This window comes from Anticarsia gemmatalis, chromosome 18 (assembly GCF_050436995.1).
Source record: "Anticarsia gemmatalis isolate Benzon Research Colony breed Stoneville strain chromosome 18, ilAntGemm2 primary, whole genome shotgun sequence".
NCBI classification, from domain to species: Eukaryota; Metazoa; Arthropoda; class Insecta; order Lepidoptera; family Erebidae; genus Anticarsia; species Anticarsia gemmatalis.
In genome coordinates, this window is record NC_134762.1 from 7,121,687 (window position 1) to 7,148,354 (window position 26,668).

At 34.8% G+C, this 26,668-nt stretch overlaps 1 protein-coding gene across 4 annotated transcripts in view; it reads left to right on the top strand.

Annotated features, from left to right (window-relative positions):
• The window catches only part of LOC142980661 (uncharacterized), a 119,259-nt gene extending 104,231 nt beyond the window's left edge, over positions 1 to 15,028 (top strand). The window contains exons 6-17 of one of the 4 annotated variants that reach the window (XM_076126171.1): positions 5,362 to 5,631; positions 6,278 to 6,594; positions 6,676 to 8,235; positions 8,539 to 8,755; positions 9,836 to 9,976; positions 10,378 to 10,537; positions 10,799 to 10,940; positions 11,101 to 11,220; positions 11,586 to 11,781; positions 12,082 to 12,228; positions 12,762 to 13,006; positions 13,332 to 15,028. In XM_076126171.1, coding sequence (XP_075982286.1) covers positions 5,362 to 5,631; positions 6,278 to 6,594; positions 6,676 to 8,235; positions 8,539 to 8,755; positions 9,836 to 9,976; positions 10,378 to 10,537; positions 10,799 to 10,940; positions 11,101 to 11,220; positions 11,586 to 11,781; positions 12,082 to 12,228; positions 12,762 to 13,005 — 3,514 coding nt within the window. In that variant the 3' untranslated portion in view covers position 13,006; positions 13,332 to 15,028. The remainder of the gene's footprint in view (positions 1 to 5,361; positions 5,632 to 6,277; positions 6,595 to 6,675; positions 8,236 to 8,538; positions 8,756 to 9,835; positions 9,977 to 10,377; positions 10,538 to 10,798; positions 10,941 to 11,100; positions 11,221 to 11,585; positions 11,782 to 12,081; positions 12,229 to 12,761; positions 13,007 to 13,331) is intronic. The other 3 variants (XM_076126169.1, XM_076126170.1, XM_076126172.1) reach the window with 3 other exon arrangements.
• The last annotated feature ends 11,640 nt before the right edge of the window (positions 15,029 to 26,668 follow it).

Genomic DNA, 26,668 nt, shown 5'->3' on the forward strand with positions numbered 1-26,668 from the left:
AAAAATAAAAAACAATATCAATATAGTTATTTTACATCTCCCTGAAAGCCAAGCCCCTGAAGAAATTATTTCCAGTCTGCACAAGACTAAAAATAGTAACTAACTAATCAAACTACGCTATAACTGTGTTAACCTATCGTTAATCATGTCACTAGCAAACTGATCGAGTTAGCCGTCGACGTACACCTACACTTTAATCACAGAACAAGATAATGAGAGCCTATCAGTCAAAGTTCAAGGCTTTCTGTTATAATTGGAAACGCGAGCTCATCGACCCTTCACTCTCGGCTAATCGTTCTAGTCTAAAACTTTATTAAGCGTTTTGAAATCGATATCTAAACCTATGAACTTTGTAGGAATTAAAACGATGGATAAAATCAATACACGTGCAGTTTTGAAAGACTAGTTCTCTTTAAGATTTAGTGTCGATTTTCTATTGTTAGACAACTTTTAACTACCTGACAATTTGGACGATTCGACGGAATGCAAGCACAATGTATGGAAAATGAATGAATGTATCAAAATCGCAAAGTTGATTTTTGATCTGGAAATTGTCCTAACATTGTCTTTTAATATGAAATGAAGAAATCCATTACAATTCCTACATACAAAATTATATCTTAATTTTCATATCTCTTAGACAAGATTTTACTTATAAATGTCTACTGCGATACTGAGATTTGAAACGACTTACCTGTCACGGTATCTTAATCTTCATATAATATTAAGGATTTAAATTACATACTAAGTATCTAATCTCCAAGAGTTTGGTTTATTTAAATGAGTGGAAGAAGCGTCTCGGTTCTACCCCGATTACAATATAAATGGGGTGGAAATAACACGTCAATGCAGTCGACCGCGTCCTACATTGAAGCGTTCGTGTATTAAAAGTTGAAATATGAATCACTCAGTCAGGACTGAAGCCAATTTTTCATTTTTAAATTATGCAAAATTATTGACAATTTTCGGACAAAATAATTAACTTTGTTCTTATATTATCGCCTTCGATTAGGTATTTGAGACGAGAGCATACATAAGTGATAAACTTTATTAGCGTAGAGTATTATAAGAATCTATTCGTTTCGTATGCAATTTAAAAGTAATTCTACAAGCAATCTATTTTCTATAACGCTTGAATTTTTGTAGCAAGTTGCAGATTCTTGATATAATGATAAAACGTGTCTCTGGAGGCTAAAGTTTTGGCATTAAGCGATGTTTGGCAGACTTCCAGACAAGATATGGGGTTGTCTCCACTAGAACTATCCCCTTTTACCTCGCGTTATAACTTTATGTCTCAAACGACTTCTTTCTTACTTTAAAATGCTCGTTCGAAATACTCCTACACAATTCCAATTACCTTACCGCCTTAAGCAGTTCTACGTCTCAAACAAGGCTTATTTTATCGGCCCGTTTTCCTCCAAAGATTTAACTTATTTCTCAAGATAAATGCGCGATAGTGAATCATTATTCTATTACGAGATATGACCTACTTTATACGTTTAAGTATGACGGTCCCACAAAAGTTGGCAGTACAATTTACAGTCAAATACTTCAAATAAATGACCCGTGTATTTCTCATATTACTTTCTTTTATGATCGTCCATCTTGAACGGACATGTGTCGTAAAATTTAAAAATTGTTTTGTCAATTCTTTTGTCGTCAGCCATTTTGTTGGTAACCTGGTTTTTTAAAATGGCGGGTTATTTATCGAGGGTTTTGCGTTAACCGGGTTTTAGTGAATGTCTCGTTTATAACTTTGATCTATGTGAAGAGCCCTTTGTTATTCTCGGCGGGTAGTTTTACTCTCCGTTTCAGCATCTGTTCTAAATTGCCAATTTATATCAGCTGTATTGTTTGTGCTGCCAGTATTTCAGTTTAGAAGCACTGTTTTAAAAGCACAATACTCTCGTTTAAATAGAGTTCTTTATTTTATTTTTCGATAAGTAAAGACTTACTACACACGTACCTTCTATACTTTAGGATAACTGTTTATTCTTCTTATTTCCTAGTCATTGAAATGTATCGTAAGCCAGAAAGATATCATAAATAGCTTCTACTACTCCATTTTTTTCCTGCATTACAAAGCCTATCTAACATACCACATTTTTTTTAAAGTACATCTTTTCAAAAACGTCCTCGTGTTCTAACGTCATCGTATCAATTAAACATTCAGCTCACAGCGATGTCAGCAAGTTCAAGGCGTGTTATATTTAGTGTAGCTGCAGGTAGTGGAGGTGTTTTCATTCACGTCACGTCGACACTTCCTCGCCACTTCCGTTCAGTGTCGGTCTTATCAGTTTCCTTCTTATTGACATCATGCTCGCTGGCTTTGTGCAACTTGTGAACATTTTTGCATTCTAACTTTGATGGAGAATAAATTTGCGTCTCTTTTAAATAATTTTAAGATGTTTATCATCAATTAAGTTGTTACGATATTATGTTAAGATGTGAAATAACTGCTTTGGCTTTAGATTCTTGATTAATATATTTTTTTATTTATTAAACTTGTAGCGCCATTCTCTACAGTTGGTACTATCCTAGAGTTTGGATTAGTGTGCTAATCAGATTTTCATACAAAATATCTCGATAGCCAGCCAGTTGTATCGGCAACTGGCTGGCTACTGGCTGACTGACTGTCGATTGTGGAAGAAAATCGTCTGCTTTTTGGATTCGCTTCAAGACTGAATTATTATTGTGTTTAAAGTATTATTTTATTAATTCATCTTTTGTACAATAATTTGAAAAGGCTATAAATATATTAGCAAAGAACAAGTTTGTATTACTGATCAAACCTATTTAGCGCACATTTTAGTAAAAACTAAACATTTGTTAAGTTAAGTCACTAGACTAATAATAACTAAACCAAAATAGATATATAGAATAGTCAATATGAAGTACAAAGCGGAAATTTTCGGTTTAAAACTAATATTTGCAGATTACACAATACCGTGTCAATGTTATCGAGAGCAAATATTCACGTACTCGTAAAATCATTGATTTATGTATGACATGTTAAAGGTCAAATACTAAATAAAATACACTTTTCCATAACCAGTGGATTTTGACAAATTATTGCATGCGTATTTTTTTTATTGATTTACCAGCGGCTAACCCAGACTTCGCCCAGGTTAAACAGTTATGTTACAAAGAAAAACCTTTGCAACTTTTACACATAACCATTACTCTTGAATAATTCCATCTATTAAAAAAAACGTATCAAATTCCGTTGCGTAGTTTTAACGATTTAAGCATGCATACATACATACATACAGACATAGGGACAGACGAATAAGTGGAGAAAAATGCATAATTATCAGTAGGTATATGGTATAAGAGTAGTTACTTGAATTCAGTGGTAAAATACGTTCGGGAGCCGTAAAACGTTTGAAAATTTAACATTTTTATTCTGCAACAGTAGTTAGTAGGACAGTAATTGCACTGCGGGTATCATTAACTGTTAGTGCCTAATTAGCCGTATGTTCAAAGCATGCCGACAAAGAGCATTACGATTCAATTGCAGTTTTATAGCGTTAGTTATTACTATAGTTAATAGGGTAGTAGGTACCTAAAGTTTATAGAAAAGGAAGTGCATAGCTAACAAAAAGAACATCGCATTTGAATAGGGAAAGAAGGGAACTAGGGAATAGAATTTTTAAAAACGTCAAAAAGCAATATGAATGATTTTTTTAGTAAAAATAGTTAACTAAACTCACTTGGGTAATTTTCGTTTTGAAAATTCTTAATAATCTAAATTTGTGAATCTAAAAAAAATATATAAAACGAAATAATGCGAAGACTGTTAAATTTCAAATGAGAAGTATTCGTGTAAATGTTAAATAAAAATACTATTGTGATACTTTCTTAATTTTGCCGTAAACAAAAATCGAGTACCTATTTAATTATCACTTTCGGAAATAAATCAAAACAAACAAACTCCAATTCAACAATTGTTTATCAGACAATCAATTCAACAATTGTTTATCGTAACCTAGATATCTATCTTCAACTCCTGTTGGTTCCAGAAAATGTCAAGCAATTTGAAGTAGGTACTAGTCTGTAGGTATCTGCATCGGCTCCCTCCGGCCGTGTAGGAGGCATTACGAATAAAAGTCATAAGGTTTATTGATTTCCACCTTTTATTACTCCGGCCCTCGTTCAGTGGGCCTTGGCCCGGCAATTTATGTGCTAATTGGAGGCTTATGCAGATATAATTAGCATAGAATCTATTACAACTTATTAATTAATGAAGTATTTTAATAATATTATTAAATGTTATATAATTTTGTTATTTGTTAACTGAATTTTGTTAAATGTTATTTATGTGTTTAATTGCTAAAATAAATATATAAAATAATCTTTAGATAATACGGATTTTAAAAGCGGCAATCAATTATGTTTTGGAGCTGTAGGAGGTACGTGCACTTGTATCGTATTATATGGTACGAGTGCTTTAATTAAGGCACTTTAATTATCGTGCTTATGCTTTCCAGTTTCATCGCTGCAAGCTCTTGGGGTAGTAAAAGGCTTTGAGTATTTTTTAATTATACATTAGTGCACGTGTACTATTCCTATTATAATATTATTAATGTGAAAGTGGCTATGTATGTCTGTAGCTTCTTCATGCCTAAATCATGAAACCAATTTAGATGAAATTTAGTACGAAGATAGTTAGTATAAGAGGAGACCCGAGACAATACATATGACAGCTTTCATTTCGATTTTCGGATCTCTGTCGGCAAAGAAAACTATGCGGGCAATGAGCCATATAAGTCTAGTATATGGACGGAGTCGCGGGATAGAGCTAATGAGCACTTGTATGAAATAAATATAAAAGTAGAACATGTACTAAGAAATATCTATAGTTAAAAGTATTTATCATAATTACAAACGCTGATTATAAATCTACCAATCCTTGAAATAATATTGATTTAAAGCACAAGTCCTCATGTCGAACACGACCTTTGTATTAAATCGTAAACCATAAATAAACTAGTTATTTCCTAACGTTATTTATCGTTTAGTATGGACTAGTGCCATACCATTATTGCCAACTATTCACAATCTATTATTAAAAATACCATGCCCAACGTTTAAGCGTCGCATCTAATTTAAATTTAATGGTTTAATAATATAACAATTGTTATAATATTATTTACGAATGCAGTAAAATACCGGCTTCTAATAAAAGCGGAAAATAAAAGTTTTTTAAAACAGTTCTGGAAGGTAGGTATGCAAAGTCCCTAACCAGCAGTCGGCTAGCGTGGTGGACTCAAGGCTTAGTCCTCATACCGGGAAGGGGCCCTTTCCCAGCAGTAGAACAACAAAAACTCAAAATTTAATCATGTCTCTCTTTTGTTTCAGACAAGTTCTTTCCCACATAAAGAACATTCCGGAACTAATTCTCCTTGGGAATGTCTCTCCGAACGTCAGAAGACTACCAATCTTCTCCCTCATGGTGAAGCATCCTCGAGGCACCTTCCTTCATCATAACTTCGTCAGTGCAGTTCTCAATGATGTCTTCGGGATCCAAGCCAGAGGAGGTCTGACCAGTAACCTGAACTATGGGTCCGATGTCTTAGGAATAGACAGCCAACTGCTGAAGGAGTACGAGAAACTGCTAGATGTCGAAGCGTAAGTATTTATTACATACCAGCTGACCCACGCAACTTCGCTTGCGTCACATAAGAGAGAATGGGTGTTCCCCGTTTTTGTAACATTTTTCACTGGTACTCTGCTCCTATTGATCGTAGCGTGATGATATATAGCCTATAGCCTTCCTCGATAAATGGGCTATCTAACACTGAAAGAATTTTTGAAGTCGGACCTGTAGTTTCTGAGATTAGCGCGTTCAAACAAACAAACTCTTCACTTTTATAATATTAGTATAGATTGAGTGGCCAATGTGAACAAGGTCGATCGATTGATAGAGAAATATATGGGAAAATAACTGTTACTGGAACATACAGGTATTGACGAGACATTTCAGCTGAAACTTGATGCAACTGTTTTCAATGTTGTGTAGAATTTACGTGTGTTTAATATGAAATCGTATTGTAAAGAAATCAAATGTATTCGCATCGCTTAAACTTCGCATGACTAATTAAATATGGACAGAATTCGTTCGATTTGTACAAATTCAATACAGTCGATATTTTTAGAATTCCAAACATTTTCACGTTTACATAACGTAAACTGTGAATTGTATTGAAGGTCGAATAATTTGCGCGCTCGTTAAATATGAATGCGGAGATATTTATCATTGTGATTTATGTTTCAGACAAAAAGAGATCGCTCGGGTGCGCAAACTGAGCGATGTGAAAGCACCAGAAGTGCCCATTCACAATGAACACTTGAGGCCGGGATTCTGTAGAGTATCTTTACCTTTCTTCATGTCAGACGCAGAGCTAGCCTTTGTGCTGGAAGCTCTTAAGATGGTCGCCACAGAAGGCTGGAAGATTCTGCCGCAATATGTAGTCAACCCTGAGACTGGACAATGGAGACATCACACGTGCTCTGTGTTGAGAGACAGGAAGTCTTTGCATTCAGTGAGATTCAATGAAGGAAAACTCACTGCTCACGAGAGAAGAGTATCTGGTAAATAGTTAACGGGTTATTGATTTATTGATCCTAATTAGTATTGGTCTCAATTTAATTTAATATTTTGTGTTTTTACAGGTCCAGGCATATTCCCTCAAACATACACAGAGTGTCTGCAAACAGCTAGGAACCTGTTCAACAGGGCAAGAAAACTAGCAATGAAATGTTCCACAGCCGAGCCGGAAGTCAGCTTCAATCCTCGCATAGATTATCTCAGATGGTTCATGTTGCCCAAAGAAGCTCACGACCTTCTCCTTGGACGTTCAGCTAATGTCAAACACATCGTGCCATTTGACCCCTCGGGTTACACTGGAGCAAGAAAGAGCCTAAACATTTCAAGGTCTTCCATTACTTCGTCGCCTATATTAGGCTCGTCCCCCAGACACTTCAGTCTGTCAGCGATAGACGACTGCCAAATATTCAGACTAAAACAGAAACAGAAGTTCTACTCGAGAGAATCAAGTCTGCGAGAGACGCACAAAGAGGATGCAGAGACGCCACATCCAGTACAGTTTGCGGTCGGTGAATCTGTGTCACCTTTACGATTGATACCACACACAAAGCAGCCCTTACTTGTACGATCGAGATGCTACAGTTTGGGTTCCGACAGCCCTCCAGTGCCACTCAGCGCAAAAACAAAGATGAACTTGGGATTGAAAGAAACCAGTCCTAATAATATTATTGAAAAGATAAACTTTTGTAACTGTGGAAGTCAAACGGATTTACAATCGTTAGACGACCCAATGATCTCACCCGGAAAGTCATTCGTGTACAGTACACAAAGCAGTACATCCGTGTCGGATTGTAGTCAAGTCGGACGAACATCTCCCACTACTTCATTGCATTCTCAGACTTCAGAAGATCTGCAAGCATACGTCAAGGAAATGACAAGAGAAATTGCTACCGAAATAAAGTCAGAAATACGTGAAGTGATATCTAAAGTTGACGATATCCTTGAGAATTCTGATGCGGTGGAACAGTCGAATTTAAGTATAAATTCTATTTCTAGTCAGAATGAGAAGAACTCAGTATCAGTCATAGACGTCGCTGAGTATCTAATGGGTATGTCTAGGGAGATGGCTTCGGAAGTGAAGCATGAAATTCGTGAGATGGTCAGTCAAGTTGATGAGATGATTTCACCAGAGTACAATGGATCGTGTTCCCGAAAGAGTTCTCCACCGAAACCTGGCAGACAAAGGATTGGTTCTGCAGCAGAATTAGGTTTAGACCTGAAAAAGGCAACACAGTGTCTGAAGAAATGTCCAACTAGTCCCATACTACCAACACAGTACGACGAAGAAGACAATCGCTTTTTGAAGCGGTCACCGACTGGGAATTCTCCAAAGTCAGCCCACGGGACACCTTCACACGAGGCATCAGGACCGAACAGTATCTCATTCAACTCCAGTGAAACTTCTACACCTGATACAATAATACAAGTGGTTACGACTCAAAACTCACCGATTCTTCCTAAATCTCTGAGTTCAAATAAATTGTCTGATGATGAAGTGAGCTGCAATGACGTCACATGCAGACACTGCTGCATAAAGAAGAACTGGTGCCAAAACCCCTCTGTGAGTTCACAAGACAGTGGCATCAACATGACTTTCACAGAAACGGACTCATTTTTAGACTTTGGTAAGACAATATTTTATATTAATTTATAAATCACTCCCGGACGCTTTCAATCATATAGTTTTATTAAATAAACAGCGCACGTTTTGGTGCAAACGACACGTTAACACGACTGATTTCAATGTCAATGAATATTAATTGGTGCAGCTGTTTATATTTTCCGGTGTTTATCCGACTGTCACCAGTTTTTCACAACATATAAACATTATTGAAGAAATATCTCGAATCGACTGTCAGATCTTGAAATAATTTAAAGGCAGGCTAAGATTAGCTATAATTCAATGTTGTCAATATCACAAATTGCAGTAAAATGGCGAACTTCCTCAGATTCTTCGAGCAAGTCGAGGAAGGGTCAGGGTCGTCTCCGAGTGTGTCAGAAGCACGAGAAGAGCGAAGTGCCGGACATCATTGAGGGTGTACCGGTTTGTTCCGGGGACCATGTCCGTCAAGCCAAGAGGTACGAGCCTACTGACTCTACCAGAGTTGGCTTCCAAATGCCTGAAGATACAGACAGACAAAATAGGTGAGGATACTTATTTGTTGTGTTTTGTTTTCGAATTATTTTCTTTCTTTTTCTCTGTTTACTAACAAAGTTTTGGTCGTGGATCCTAGGCTTTTCTGTATAGCAACAATGATTTTATGTAGAGTATGTTATTATTTACGTTTGTTTACCAATAAAATATACTTACCAGGCACCCTATTTATTGCTTGTCGAGTCAGCTGATTGAAATATTGCAACACTTGTAATATTGTCGATACTTCAAAATCCATATCAGCATTTTAAATAAATGCTGCAATCACTAAAAATATGTGCCAAAGTTCATTAGACTTTGCTAGAACTATCGAAGAGTTGGCAGTTGATGTAAATTCAACATGGCTTCCGAGATTTTGGCAATAAATCAAAGCATATCAACTAAACGTTCATATTTCATGAAAACTGAAAACAATATTTCATCAATCCAGCTTGTGATTATACTGTTATAGAAATTTTCATGAAAAAATCTCTATCTGAAAATTATTTCTTTCTTTGGAAGCTAATAAAACTCGTTTGAAATGATTTATTATATTTTAAATACGACTTTATGATGTTATGTGTAAAATATGTTCGTTTTAATTTCTGTAAAATCAAAAATATGGAACATGTAGGTAATATCAATGAATTTAATTTTATTAGTATCATTAATCATAACTTTTTAACGCGACGTAATGCCAAGAAAAATATTTTATTGCAGGCGCCCTAAAATTTAAAACTTTAGTATCATAATCGGGTTAAAAAAGTATTTATTTTCAAAGTTACATGATTTAATTTTTCTTTGTCTTCCACGTGTGTACGACTTGTGAAATAATTCTACCATTCCTGATAGTTTTACATAAACAATTTATACCATTCATACATTAAAATATTTTGGGACAAATCTGTACCTTACAAATACCTGATATTTCTCCAGTTTGCTCATCTCTTCAAAGCAATGCATGGGTCCACCACAACATGTGATTAACACCTATAAACTATCTACTATCTACATAACTATTTAAAATTTTGACATCTAACTGAAGTAAAATTCTGACCTCTTACTAAAGTAAATATAATGTAAATGTCCAGGGGCACATCGAGTGTGGTGGACTCAAAGCGCTGCAGTCGTTCATCCAATGCCTCTTCGAGCTGTTCAGACCGAAGCTCGAGGTCCTCCGGCTATGGGACCGACCAGCGGTCGGGCCTTGACGAGCGGTTCTTTGATAGGAGGTGAATTACCATACATTTTACCAACTATAATGACGATCCTGTATATTGTTTAAACTGTACCTTTACTTTTCTGACAAATTGGGTAATGCAAAATACGAATTCTTTGACCATTATAATTACGATTCTGGGAAAGGATTCAGTCTCGTCTAAGGTTTATCCTGACATTGACCGTGATAACCAAAACCACTTGCTTGTTGCAAATGGTTTTGTCACGAAAAAAATTATCACGGTCAATGTTCATCTAGCCAAGAATTTATTAGTTGAAATGTAATTTAAACTACCTTGGATGTCATAATTATTGTATGTATTGACGACAACGGTAAATTTCAAAATCTGTATCGGTTATTAATAAAATCATACAGCGCAATCATATAGCTAAAGTAAATATTTTTTATTTGCAGTGAATCCGAGTGCCGTACCTTCAAAGCGCAGTGGGAGGAAGAGCGCGAGGAGGTAGAAGACAGCAGTGCATGCAGTGACAACTCCCTCACAGACTTCACTCTGGATGATGATGGCAACTGGCAGTGCCCTCCCAGAGCTGTCTGGAAACCCACTGTTGAGGTACAGCATTTAAACTCGTGCCTTGTATTGACCGTGGGGAACATATTGCTATTAGCGTAGCTGAATACTTAGTACACATAATAGCAGTACCTAACCTATGAAATCTACTTTGCCACTTGGTAGACCTTAATCAGAAGTTAAAACAAGAAAAGTACTGGGTTTTTGTATCTTGACAATTTGGACAAAATATTCTTCCCTTCTTTAGGAACTTTTGTAGTATTAATTGTCGTATAATATTAAATGAATATTTGTATTCCACAGGCAATCCACGAGTTCAACATGATCCGTCCTGGCGACAAGGTGCTCGTGTGTTTGTCCGGTGGAAGCAGCTCAGTGGCTCTGCTTCATACCATGCACCAGTACCAGTTTTACGCCAGGTCCAAGGGAATTCACTTCAGTATCGGTAAGTAGCACTTATCATTTGAAAACAAGTTTCAAAGACACCATGAATTCAAATGTTTTTTTAAAAATTGAGTATAGCATTCTTTAAACAGTTCTTTTTGCAAGAGTTTCTTAAGAGTTGGGTTTTCTATTTGTGCTAAACTGTATGTGGTTTATTTCAGGCGCTCTGTTCGTGCACGAGAAGGACTCCAAAGTAGACCCACTACATCTGATGGCATACTGCAGAACTCTTGGTGTCAAGTTTATTTATGAAGACAAAATGGATGAGGAGGATAATGATCGTAAGTTTTTATCTTCCATTTGTAGTTTTCCTTGGTTAGGTACCTACTATTCATATCCGGATTTAAATTTTCTTGTAGTGGCTTACAAAATATGTGGTTCGTGTTAAGATTGGTGAACCTATAACAGATTAAAATAAACTCTGAACTGAATCTTTTCTATACTTGCAAAAATCTAAACAAGAATAATTTGACTAATCGGAATATAAGGACTATATACACAGTCTACACACATATTCGGTTCGGCAATATTTATCGAACAACAAAACCAATACGACTTACTTGTTCGATTTCGCTGCCCGGCTAGGCAGATTAATCAATTTATTACGATCTTTAGCATTCTTAATGTTTCTCTTTCTCTCCCCCAGCGCCACCATGTCCAGCATCATCCCCCACCCGCTGGTGTTCCCGCAGCACGCGGCGGCGTGCGGTGCGCGCGGCGGCGGCGCACGGCTACGGCGTGGCCGCGCTGGCGCAGGCGCTCGACCGCGCCGCGCATGCCTTCCTCGCTGCGGTGCTGCATGCTGGAGAACTGACTACCTTGCGAGCACATTATAGACTCAAGTAAATATTTTTATTGATAGCTCCTAGATAGTAAGACGTTAGTTTGGTAAGTATTATGTATTTTAGGTCCTGTCTCATATCGGGAGGAGCTTAGATGCGTGGCATATGTTTTTTTAAGGTGATGTTCGCGCTACTCAGCTTATCAACCGTCATAATTTTTTAGATATACCAGTAATTAATCGATCAATATTGTGATATGAAAAAAAACTCTTAGACCTCCATCCACGAAGACAAATTAATTGCGCTGTTAACTGCGTTGTTATTGAAAATTTGATCTCTAATGAAATGTTTCTTCTCCAGGGACCCTGAGATTCGTATTATTCGACCATTCATCTACGTGCGTGAACGTGCTCTTGAAGCGTTCGTATGTGCACGTAGCCTGCCAGACTTCCGTGTGCGTGACGTCAGCACCAGCCCAGTACATAGCGACCACAGCGATGATCATGGGTTAGTTAACTATGCTTACTACAAGAAACATAATACATTATACATCAAGTTCTAAAAAGTCCTTGATTCTCAGCACAATTTAAACCGATTTTCAAGTATAATAGATAAGTGAGAGAAGAGAAGATTGTTATGACATATTGATAGTTCACAATTAATATGTTTTGTCGATAGAATTTGGTCACAGTGGTGCCTCGATTCTGTACTACTATCGACTACCGACAACCGAACTGTCATCGAGAAATTTTCTATGAAAATTTGATCAGCGCCTCTGACGGGTGTCGTAGGAAACATTTTGACAGAACATTCTAAATGTCAAAATTTCGATAGCTAGCCGGTTTTCGGTAGTCGATAGTGGTAGAGAATCGAGGTACTGATCTGTCGAAATATGAACACACCGAGCACATCGATGGAAAAGTCAAATTTCACCGTAGAATTTACTTTTATTATCCCGGGTAAATCTAAAGACCTGTCAGAGATACTATCAGCTAAACCATTTTTGCACTTCTCTCATAAAATGTTATTCTTTCTTACAGCAAAGAAATGCCGCACCTCGACCGTTCAGTATCCGAACCTTGTGGTTCATCAAATAAGTGCTCTGGCATAATATCCCAGCGTTCCTTGGAAGAACCCCTCGAGGAGCCACTGGCAGAACCCCTGACGGAACCAATAGAGAGTGCCAGAGACCTGCTCGCCAGTCAGGAGAGACTGTACCCCTATCTGTTCACCAGTTTGAAGAGCGCTATGCGTCCGCTGATCAATGGCAGGTTGGTTGAATGATGTACGAAACATTTTTATCTATATTTATGTATCTTTCTAGCTCTAGTTGTGATATTTAAACCACTATCAGTACAGTCTAGTATCATAAAATTCGGAATTTGATTTTAAAGTACTGTGAGGCGTATATGTGACGTATAACTAATTTCATAACGTCAAATGCTCTCTATTCGATAGTATCGAATTTAGATAATTGTTCTACTTTTCCAATTTAGGTTATGTTAAATAACCTACTGGGTTACTTTTTTTTATAAGAGCTAAATGTGGGAATTTAAGAGTAGATACGTTGGAATTTCAGGAATCTATTTTAATCATAACTCTTTCTCCAGTTACAGAAACATCGAGAAAGACCACAAAGAGCGTCACAGGAAGAAGTCAGTGATACAGATGCGTAACGGCGAGCCTGTGTACGACTCTGATGACGACAGCGAAGAGGAACTCGTGCCATAGGTCACCGCCAGCTGCCAACAATGGGTGTTCCGCGCTCTCGGCAGCTGCTGGCTGTTTTAAGCTTCATTTTCTCTTACGCTGACGTCGGTCGAACATACATGATGTTCTATGGAACATTCACTTTGACGCTAACGTGCGCGATAGATTTTTTCATGTAATTTGCAACCAAACGCAGCGCGCTGCAAGATTTGAGGCCGATTCAGCGTAGGTGGAAGTCTAGCCTTAAATGACTGGATTGAAATCCAGTTAAAATACAAAGTGATGCCATTAACCAGTCACAATAACCAAATGGTTGCTATTTGTGATGCTTTGGTGCCATTAAAAGACGTTTGTCAGCTGTCAATTTAAGCTCTGTGGTAACCATTTAACGGCGGGTGCCTAATAGATTGCCGTTCCGGCTTATTTATATTGAGCAGTTTGCTCCTTTAGTGGTAAGGATGCCAAGTAATGTGTGTTCCTGCACGTATGGTCTAACGGCTACATGAAGCCTTAAGATAGTTCTTTGTGATTACTCAGTGATCGTTATAATAATGTGATTGATGTATTGTTTGACGGCATTTTAGTGGCTCTAAATGACATGCAAGTTTCAAATGAATGTTTCGTAAGATTGGACGTGAAATGGGATACAAAAAAATCTTAATTTTAAATTGATTTAATTATTCTAGAGCCACTAAAATGTCTATAATTATAGTTCTATAAGTACAAGAGTGAATGTTATTCTTTTATTTGTTAGATGTTCAGGGTTGCCATGTTGATAATAATTTTGTTACTAATAAAAAAAATTAGATACGTTTCTTTATTCTTATGAATAAATGTGGAATTGAAAACAAAGTGCATTTGTTACAGTCTGTTATTGTAATGTTAAGAAATATATTTTTCAATGTTGTTGTATGGACATAACGAGATGTATGGAGATAATGATAACTATTTATTCAGCAGTTGATTGAAGAGAATATAAATATATCCAAGTGTTTATTATATACTGATTTTAATTTAGGTACGCGTACCTAAACTATTTTGAGAAATATAGGAGTTAAAGATATATTATAAAGATATAATTATACAGATTTACAAAGTAGTGAGTATCAAAGCTGTTATTTGTACAAACTTTGTAGATGTAGGTATTACGCTTTTTATAAAGATATTAATTTTGCTTATAACGCCTCCTTCATTGATATAATCAAGTCTACTTACATTTTTGTACAACGAGTGTGAACGATTAGTATTTTAACGACATCAACAATCAGTTTCCTTGAAGCATTACCCTCTTGGCCTAGCCGCAGTCGGGTAAACGGAATATGATTTTTGATGTGGGACTGAATTTTGAATGAAAACTCATTTTATATTCTATTATTTGTTTTTAAGTTTTTTTATTATAATTTTGCATCGTTAGATGAGTATTTTGTATTGCTCGTATATGCATAGTTTGTAAGAAAGATTCCTATAATGAGGATACGTTAGGTTAAGAGTGAATTATAATAATCTTGAAACAACAAGTCCCATTCATTGCTTCCATGATATAATTATTGTATTCATATACATATTGTCGTATGGAATAAAACATGTTTTAATGAAACCCTGCCTTTTTATTTATCCACAATTTACTTAAAAAATTGAATCCTTCTTCTGCAATCGCAAAGGTATTCCTGATATAATATTGTCCATCACACTGATATATTTTTCTGTGTGGGAACCAAAAACGTCGTGTTTTACTAAAGTAGCAACGTGTAATTTGTTCGTTGGTTCAACTGACAGTTTCTTGCTATTTGTCAACAATAAAACTGACATAGTAATTTCTACTTCATCAACCTCAATTTTATCAACCGACAGCTGGGTAAGAGTCACCTCCAAATTGAGTAGTCGCTTACCAGGTTCGAGTTTACACTGAAGATAGATGGAGTCCGCCTCAAGTCGCCCGCCATGGTCTATCATGTCAGAGGGAATTATCTTTTATACTTACGCTATATTTTTGACGACATTTGCCGACGAAAGCGTCGTGAGCACGTTCTGATTTTTCGAGTATAGCCGACCGTGGCGGACAAGGGGTTATTTAGGGAAATAAAACACATGAATACCTGCTTACTTTACTAAATACACTACACAGATACAAGTATTATGCGTGTGTGCGTGCTCATACATTTACACTAAGCTAATGAGTATTACGAGTACTAGGACAATATCCTTTAATTAACATCAAAGTTCACAAACACTGAATGTAATTTATTATTCACTACACTTATTATTTAAACACAAGCAAAGATGAATCTAAACCTAGACAAGCTAATATATCATTTTTAATTAGATTAATAATTATAATAATAATTTCATTTCATGACAGCACAATATTACCTATCTTAAAAAATATAATATATATTATTATTCGAAGAGCAACTACATTATAGTTTTAGTAATAATTATGTGTAAATATCTAATATAGACTAAAGATTATATTTTTTTAAAGTAGAGCAACATTTTGGGAAATGGGTTTACTTTTGGGCGCCTCCTTTGCAGCATGGCTTAGCTCCTGAAACAGATAATAAAATAAATTAATAAAGTTAGCCTCTTTTAGTCCTACTGACTCTTCTCTTAGACGTATCATGCTCAATTTTCAAGAACTGAAACCCAGTCTTAATAATAAAAAAAACATACTCATAATCATATTTGTCTCGTTCAATTTTATGTCGAAGATTACTGTGATATTATATTTTTATAGGAGTGAGAATCGAACTCAAGACATACAGCGCAAAGGACTGGAGTCATAAAAAAATAATTGTATCATACACGCGTCATAAAAACGCGAGCCATTAAACACATACCTGTAATATTTTTAATAACGGTACTTTCGATGAGGTACTTTATTATAAGACTAAGAGCAGTATAAAGTTTGTTTATGCTTAAAGATATAATTATTTTGGCGAGCAAAGTAAGTGCAACATGAAAAGGACAGTTATTTATAAAATCAAGTCAAAATCATTAAATTCTTAATGGGAAATGGTGATTACTGATTAGGTATATTGATTGGAAGTTCGAACGCAGGAGGTATGTATAATTTTTAAGAGTGAAATGTGTGAGAGGTTCCATTATAATACAAACAAGATTAACAATAAATACACTAAGTTCATGACTTTAGCACGGTTGACATTTGATATAGGGTAGCAAAATAATAAACTCAGATGCTTTTGAAAGGGGTCACGATCTAGACCAAGGATCAGGAAATAAAATTAATTTAAATAAAATTATAGTTTAGTTAGTTATCTTACCGGAGGGCTTGCCATCTCCGCAAGCGCAGTTGGGGCCGCACGTGCAGTTAGTACCGCACGCCGCCGTGCCGCCCCCGCACGTATCTGGAAACAGAAACAATCAATTTATATACTATAGGGTATATTTGAGACACTCATAGTTAGATAATCCGTTGATTAAGTAAACCTTTAGCCAGAACATTTTGTAAATAAGTGACTAATTAAACTTTGGCCTCTGCCTGCCCCTATGGGAAAAAGGCGTGATGTTATGTAGGTATGTATGCTTGTATTTGAGCTTACAGTCTCCGTTCTTCAGATGGCACGTGAAAACTCGATACCGGTGATAAATTGGAATTACAGTGCAATCATTATGATAAAATATTTACTAGACATCGCCATATAGTACCTATCTACATTATTATCAATTTTTAAGAAGAATAATGTTCTCGAAAGCTTTTCATAGGTTGTGTTCCTGTTTATTTAAACTGTATATAAGCTGGGGTTCAGTCATAATAGGTTTCAAGAAGTCATGTGCTCATAACATTTGCCAGTTGGTAAAATATCAGTAGGGCAGACCGTTAGTTGGTAGCTAAGTACTTGGCTTAGCGTTATAAAGTCAGCTTAGGTTGTAACAATTTCTTAGTAGCTTTATAAGAACGACTCACTAATGCTTTGCAAAACGGTTGTCGAAGAAAAGTATGGAATCTTCGGATGGTTGCCTTAACCGTGACGCTCAGTTCAAGATGTAGAATTATATAGGTATAAATGTCGGCAAAAATGGGCCAAAATGTTATAAAAAGCTGTGTTTTCATCGTTGTAACAAAGAATTTCAGTACCGGTTGCCTTGTCAGTCAGGTGGAAACTGAAAAATCTGACTAATTACTGCGGCGTAGAGTGCGATAATATCTAGCTGTCAAATATACCTACATATTTTTAGCCCATAGCAGGTAAAACTAATTACTAATTTTGCCAACAAAATTTCAGTATTCAGTATTCGAATACAATTTTTAAAAAACAATCGGAAAAAAATTCTAGGAAAAATAAAGACTGCTGTAAAAATAACCCGATAGTTTAATATGCAATAGAACTACGACAAGAAATACTGACTCACAAAACTATATAACAAATTAAAATCAAAATAAATTATACTAAAACTACGCACACAGTAAGTAAACAGTTAGTTAATTAAAGTTAAAATTGCAATAATAACAGACAAAGAGATAGAGTACGTTAAACCCGAGTCGGTCACCGTTCTATCGTGGGAAACTGAGCGAGAAAATTAATTCCTAGCCCGAGAATGCGCTTAGAATTGCTACGTAATATCCTATGAAGAATGACTAGTTTCATTGCGAATTTAGACACGTGAAATAATTTTCTTTGATCTTTTGTTTAATTGGTTTCAGGAATATATCCGATCAATGTTAGATAAAAGCAATTTAACTGGAAGGTTTTAGAATTATTTTATTGTTTTCCGGTTAAATAGATAAAAGAAAGGACAGAATCGGACTTGTAACCAAAATAATAATATCTCATTAAATATTTATTTTTTCACTCGAAAATTTTTAGTTTGGGTGACGACTTGTTTTTCACACAGAGTCGAAGACTTCATATATTTGAAAAAGAGATTATTTTCTTTAATAATATAAACCAACATAAGCCACTTTTAATGTCTCATAACATGAACAACAAAACACATTCCCTTTCTATACAAAAATGCAGTATTTACGGTACACTGATCAGAAGGGCTTCTAAATTAATAACCCGTAACATCGATGCCCTATCATTGAATCTCAAGGCTTTTAATGAGTGCATTGTGCTCCGACACTTGGATATTTAACTTAACGTTACAATCAAATTATATTCAAGTAAAAATTAATTTTTTGTACAATAAAATCGACATAAAAGTAAATGTATACGAGAGAAAATACATATTATCGCTACATATAGTCGATTAAAAAGAAAGTATATTCACCGGATAGCCTATGTATAAATATGTTAGTATGTCTATGTTACACTTTACAGCTTTACAGAGTAAATTTCATCGGAAAACTAAGACAAACAAACAAATTAATCTAAATAGAAAACCCGAGAACCTTCACCGTAACTGCGTCATTCGCAAAACACCGACACCGGCAAAACAAAAACAGAACCACGTGGAATTTATATTAAAAAATAAAGAAAAATATATATAGTACTAGAAATAATAATATAAATAAAATATTTACCTTTGCAAGAGTCACACGGTGCTGGCATGGTCGAGGCTAGGCTAGGTTTGTGTGGGCTGGTAGTCGCGCGCAAACGACTGTCTCTTCGGGAGCTCGCCCGGTCAATAACTGCGTTCTGGAGGGGAATACCGACCGCGCAGCTAGCCCGAGAGCCGGCTGATAACTTCGTATTGTATGTACTTAATTGATAATCGTCGTTGAGCTTTTGCCAAAGTTTTTGTGATTAAGTAGTACGACTTTTTTACACGCTTCTTATATGGTATGGTGTAGCAATTGTAATCTCGTAATAAAAATTATAATTGATTGTTATCAGAATCAAATTATAATTTGGTTCGTTAGAGGTATAGTAGGGTTATGTTTAATAGTAACTTTCTTGTTTTATAACCTTTATATTCACCATAATAACTTGCTTCTTCTTTAAATCTCCAATCTAATAATCCTAAATGAATCTCCCATTATTTAATTTTAAAGTAATCAAAGTCTTTTTAATTCTTAAAAAGCGTACTTCGACAAAGTAAGCTTAAGTTATAATTAAATTAAAGTTTTACTCCCATATTTTGTCGAAAGCATCACATGGACTATAAAGAAGACTTTAATGTCCCAAAATCAAATCGCCCATCAACAATTTGTGTAAAGTTTAAACTTTTACAATTCTACCTCTTAAACTACGAGATAGTGTAATGGCGCGCGCAGGTACGTATAGATACAATAAATGATCGGACAATAAAAACCGGCGGACGTGGACCGGTCTACGGGTACTTGCCAAGGGTAGGAACACTAGTCCTCATGTACGTAGCCTAGTCTAGACGGTGTTTAATTGCCTTTTCTACGACTTAAGTTTAGTTTTTCATGATTATGTTACATTTTTATGCAATTTTCTTGTTTGTTATGGATAGGTACTGCATTTGTAGGGCTTCATTTTACGACGGCGTTCGGTTGGTTAATATATGAGGTGAAATTAAGTGTTGAGTTGTATCAAAAGTTTGCTGAGATTTATACATTTTAAAAATTAGCTTGCATTTATGAACAGTATAATAGATACATAGTCTTGTTAGATAACTTGAGTATGTAAAGATTGGCCTAATCAGTTACTAACAAAGCATTGGACTGTTGATACCGAAGTCTCGAATTCAAATTCTGGACCAAAATGTTCTCTTTGGCTTTTCAAATTTCGGTTGCAATATCCCTAATAGTAGGTAGTTTAGAGACATTTCAAACGACTCGCTAAATAGTACCTACAAAAAACTACACATCGATATTACAACTCAAACGGTGCAATGTATATGTATTTCCATATACGTAACTTACCTACTGATTCAGTCTGCAGAATTATCGACAAAATATAATCTGTAATATCCGTCTGACGGAACTTGGCAGATGTTCAGTCTGTGCAGTGTAAAAACCGTCTCCCTCTGTCTGAGTATAAATTAAAATTATGCGTCGATGTTTCCACTGCAGTGCCAAATATAACACAATTTTCATTGTTTCGATCTATAGACAGATTTATGTAACTGCAGTTTCGTATAGTTACTTTCGTAAAGTTCTAGGTTCGATAAACATTTGACTAAGTTGTTTAGGGAGTTATTGCGAACCATCTTATTTCTATTAAATAGAGGTTGCTTTTAATTTACGTAAATCAAAATTGTCATTTTGATTTATATAGACTAAAGATTATTTAAAAAATATATTATTTACTGTTTTGCCAGAAAACATTTTCGCCATGACCTCATATTTTGTTTACTCGTATTGCCCAAATCTATCGTTAGTTCGGACTTTGTACGCTTATGTAAATATCTACCAAGAAATCATCGATTTTAATCAATAAAACTAAATATACAAACACAAGAAATCAGATTAACTAAACGAAACCTTTGAGCACTCAAATAGCTTTGTTTTCTTTTCATTTGCAAAAATAAAATCGCAACATGGTTAAAACTATTTTCATATCAAACGTATATTACATACGTTTTCTATCACATCTACATAATAATAAGTAAAATTATATAAAATTACTGGTCGGTAAGTATAACACGAGATCAGAATTAGTCAAGTAATAGCCGTCTGGTTTTTATATCGATATCCCGATGGGCTCCAAACATTACCGGACCGGTTTCCTCGTTAGTACCACCAAATGCAACTTGTTCTCATTCTGCCTTATTTCTGTGTTTATTTGTTTTCATTTGATGTTATATAAAGATAAAACATGGTAGCATTGAGGTGATTTATTTTGCTTTACTTCAATCTGAATAATTACGAACTTTGGCTTGTATTTATCTAGTGCAGATGAAGGTGGCGTTAGATAATTGTAACTATAATAAAATTAGTATTTGTAAGTATAGTAAGAAGATAGTGCGCTATCGTTCCCAAAAGGCCTATGCTTACTTAAATCTGATTACAAAAAATCTGTTAAATGGATAATTACTAACAATCTCTCTAGGTCTACTTTCTTAAGATATAACGTGCATTTTTATTAATTTCTAAAAATGCATACGCTTTCTACATTAAAGTGTAAATTTATCATTACAGACAAAAATCGTGATACGCGTTTTGATTTCCAAACAAACTGCTATGCAAGAAATTTCACAATAATAAATCATTACGAATCATTTTACGATAGTATCGGTAATCAAAATTAACAATTTTAAAAAACAATAACAATATGTTGATTTTAAAAATTAGATAGCTCAATAAACAAACTTTAAAGCATTGATCATCAATTTTGATGTTGTACAAAGGTAAACAAACGAGTCATCTACGCTAGAATCGAGACAATCTTATACAATCTGCGGTTTTAGCGGAACGACACGACCGGTGTCGTCGACCTGCGCGCAACCAACACTGATTCACTTTATAGCGAGTGTTATCAAACTGTCTTTATTACATTTCTGTTTCTAAAACAAATTGAAAGCAGAATTTTGGACTGGTTTTTAACGAATTAGAGTATTCGTATCGAGTTTATGGAAATGAGATTTGTTTGATAGTGTTTTTTAATTTTGTTATCGTTAAAATAAAAACTAAAGCCATTAAGTTTACTTAACGGAAAGCATTTGTGAGGCTCCTTTTAGCAATAAAATAGTATCATAACTTTCTCAAATTCCATTACAATATTTATTACTATCTTCCTACAAGTGACCAAGGCCTTCCTTATCACTTTCTACGATTTTCTTCTTCTAACAGTCCGTCAGTATATTTATTGCTTTTCTTACTTATTAACTATTTCGAAAATTTACCCAATTTTGGCCTCATGTATTTTAAGGTTCTGTCATTCTCAATATTATGTAAGTAGGTACGTTGGATTTAAAATAAATCATATAAAACAGCAATAGCTCTTTCTTCGAAATAAAATAGCTCGAGCGGTACCATACCTAAAGTACTTAATACCTAACTAAGACTACTATAATAAAACTGAACACTAAGTATCACATTACCTCAGAGAAAGTAGGGAACCGAGTGCCCTCGCTTATTACCTGCCAGGTGATAATTAGTGCGGTTAACTAACTTCGTAACACTCATTACTAACTAGTACTAAGACACAGAAGTACTATAGTGACTACGTAACTGTATTTTGTACAGAAAAGTACATTTTCATTACATCTACATCTTTCAAAAAATGCACACAGCTTTATACCTTTTATAAGCTATTATTAATCATGCCATGGAGATAGACTCCATCGTGAACTTATTTTGTTACATATTGAGATCAAATGTCAGTTAGACTTAATTCATTAGAACAGAAAAAGTCCAAAATGTTAGATTACAAGTATCTATTGAAATACACAATAATTTTGCATTTAACATAGGAGCAAGAATTTCTCCTTGTAGTGTTCTCAGTCATAGCTTGAAGTAGGCTAGTATTTGCTCTACTTTGATAATTGAAATAACTTATGTAAGTCCTTCCTTTGTTAAGCCCCTGTCCGATTAAGAAAGGCTTAGTCTGTAATCTAATAGACTGGCCTAGATACTGAATATTCTAATCGATAAAAAGACTTACACATAATAGACACTTGATCTTCTTTAATTGAATCCATACTAAAATCAAAAAGATGCAAGTGTTTGTTTGTGCTTACTTTATGTCAAAAACGGCTAGTCCGATTTGGATAATATTTAGGTAAAAGATTATATCAACAAAAAATAATATTGTATCACTATCAATATGACCACTAACCATACGACAAACAGCAACAACATGGTAAGTGAAAAGTATACTTTTTATTTTCAGTAAAAACAGCTTCGCGGGCGATGTTGTCGGTTAAAACTAGTGTTTAAACTATAAAAACGATGTCTTCTGGCATTTCTCACGCATTTCCAGACTCGCGAAACCAGATACAAGGTAGATACTTATTGAAGACTATTATGATACAAAAAATGACCAGTTCAGACCCAAAGTACCTTATTAAATAATTGGTACGAAATTAGCAGTTATAGGCAATGTTTTCGCTTCATTTCAAATTATACCTGCAAGATTTTTTCTTTGTTGAAAATGATCACGAAATCGTTTTTTGCGAATTGTACAGATGTTAACAATAACGTGTACTTGTGCAAAAAAATTGCTTTTGAAATTTTCAATGCTGTCCATCGATATTGTAAGTATGAGTAAGCTTTGGTCAGTGGTTCTGTTCGTGTGATTACTTATTTTGGTAGTTTTTGACTAACCATAATAAGTAGTCATAAGGATACTGTAAAAAAAAAACAGTAGAATATGCTGAAAAATTTAAGTGTAAGAAAAATTTAAGGGAAAGTGATTTTTTTTTCAACGGTGAAAAAAAAAACACTTACCCTTTATCCCACGTTACTCATTAAATTAAAGTTTTAATAGAAAATAATGAAGTGTTTTTAGATTAGAAATTTTTAATCTGTCTGTTTCATCTTCATTGTTTCACCGTTTAACTGATTAAGCAATAAGATAGCTAAGACCCGAAATAAAAAAGCTTTTTTAAACCACTTATTATATACATAGGTATAAGGCTAAAATAGAGTATTTTAGCATATACGCGAGTAGAACTGCGCGAGACAACTAGTATTTGTATCAAATTCGTGTAGTGCAATGTACAATGGCTGCATTTTATTAGCTAAAGTGTCGAAGTATATTGGCTTTTATTGTAAACGACAAGTGTCATGTACGTCCGTTGTCCGCAAGTTGCATTCAATTGAAGGAAATGGATTATTGCCATTCATCACTCAGTTATATACTAGTTCTTACTAGTTTAATATCCGCATAGGTCATCGCCTTTAGATAAATCTTTTGTAAATTATGATATTGTGTCTGTGTATCGAAGTTGCAGTATTTCGAACTATCTTTTAGCAGTTAGGTAGTTATCAAATATTTCTCAAAAATTAATGCGAACCTGCTTTGTTTGACGTTTCAGCACAAGTTATACTGGTCGTCGCAATGACTATACAAAACTTATAAAACTAGTAGAAAGTGGTCTATGAAATGATAGGTCAATCGAATGCTTTATACCTACTACAAATACTTTATTTAGGCTATGTGCGTTTGATTGCATTTAAAATTAATAATATTCCACAGTTACTCGATCGATCAATTTCACATTGATTTTTGCTTGACGATTTGGCGCAGAAATATCTGACAATAGTCACAAGATAAACAGTTAGAAGAGTTACATCCTACATCTCCTGAACGATTTACTTCTATAGGACAACATAAGAAACTCCAGACATTTATATCAAAAACACGGTAAATACATAGAAACGTGCAATGAAATGTGCGCCATTGTCTACAACGACACATAAATAGGTCCGATTGCACAAGAACTGATGCCGGCGGTCGTGGGTTCGAGTCACGCGTCGCTTCACAAACTGAGGGCTGCCGATGGAATTTATTCAACGACACTATACTCGTATCTATACTAGTAATAGCATTTGTTGATAACATGATTCTATAGAATATCATTGCATAAATCGTGGAATCTGTAGAAATAAGTTACTTTTTATATAATTCAGATAAAACTTTTGCTTCCCGATATTTTGTTAAAAAGGTCATGTGCGTACTCTTCACCGGCGGTCCATATTCTTCATTCTGAAGTTCCTAGACCATCTTTGTAACGTTACAATATATAATCTGGATAAGATCAAAGGATAGACAAGCTTATCAATGTATCTACTTAACAAATCCTGCTGTAGCTATTGGTACGGATTTATTTGTTACCTTCAATAATTTAAGGCCAATTCTTAAAAAAACTAGAGCTACAGAAAAGGAAATTGCTCACAATGTAAGAGTAAAAATCTACAAGTAGATACTACGTAATTTGACCATAACAAAGAAACGTTAAACCCTTAGTAAGATTTCACAGATGATCTTATATCACGAAATCAGTTAACTATTTACTTGTCCACCTAATTTTTATTGCGAAAATAAGGACTACCTATCTCAAAACGTATCATGATAACGATCCTATAAAACATCAAAACACATTACCAAAGATTTTCGATTGTTACCAAAAATCCAAGCCAGATTCTATCAGTCGAGTAGCACTGACAAAAAGTTCAAATAATCTACAATCTGGGATTTGCGTCGGAATCTTATTTGTCGCCGCAAAAAATAACAGTATGAGGCTGTTAGAGCGCCTACACATTACCGATTGGTCTCTCCATTTGTCGCGGTATAGACGGTACGCCAGCTTGAGATTCCGCTGTATGTTATAACTGCATATTTGATTGGTTGATTAGATACTCTATAAGATAGTTATTGAAAAGAGGCGAAGGAAATTACGTGTTTTATGTAAAATTATTGCATGTAATGAAATTGGAAACAAAAAATCAAAGATAGAGAACTAGATGCAAGACTTTTCGGATAAAATCTCAGGAATTGCCCTTGTAAATATGTATATCTTAACATTATAATCAAAATTTCAATAGCGTTTTGAGACCCGTTACATTATTTTATTCCGAGTATAAGTAGCGTGAGTTTAAAATCTTTAATATGTACCCCATCACCAAAGTATATAGAAGTATACTCGTAGACGAAAATCTGTATGGATCACACAATGAGTGTAGCTTCGGGTTTGTTGTAAAAATAGAATATTGCAAGGCCATCTACAGTTTTAAACCTGTAGTAGAATTATTGATTGAAACTTCAATTTTATATTAATTCAGATTCTTCTATCTCCCAACAAAGAACTGAAACGCACATCACACAATTTATAATCGTGTGTTAATCGCAAACGCACACCCGCTCTTCACATCAGATCAGTGAACTTGTGTGGCGGGACTAATTGTAGCAAAAACTTTATAATACCTACTAAGATACGTATGCGTTGGGAAATATAGTTAACTTCAACATCATAGTGAGTCATTGGCGTTTTTTTATAAGAAAAAAAAATTGTATCATGTTTACGCGGGGAGAGATCATTACATTTTTTTTTGACCAAATGGCCAGTCAGTTTTTATAGCTGGTCAAGCCTATGAACTGTTACGCAGTTAACGTCCGGAACTAAGTACCTATCTATACTTTTTTCTGTAAGAATATTGTTTCCTCATGAATATTGTATATGAAGTATGTACTTATGAGTTACTTACTAACCCTCTTATTCATAAAAATATATATTATGAAATTAGGTTTATAAAGAGATTCGTTTCTTTCACTCCTCAGTGAAATGAACAAGAGAAAACATATTTGAGTAATTTTACTAAAATAGGTTTAAAGTGTGTATATGAATAAAAGGGTTACGATATATGTAGATAAATTTAGTGCGGAATGAACTTATAATTTTTAGAAGACCGAATGAAAAGTTC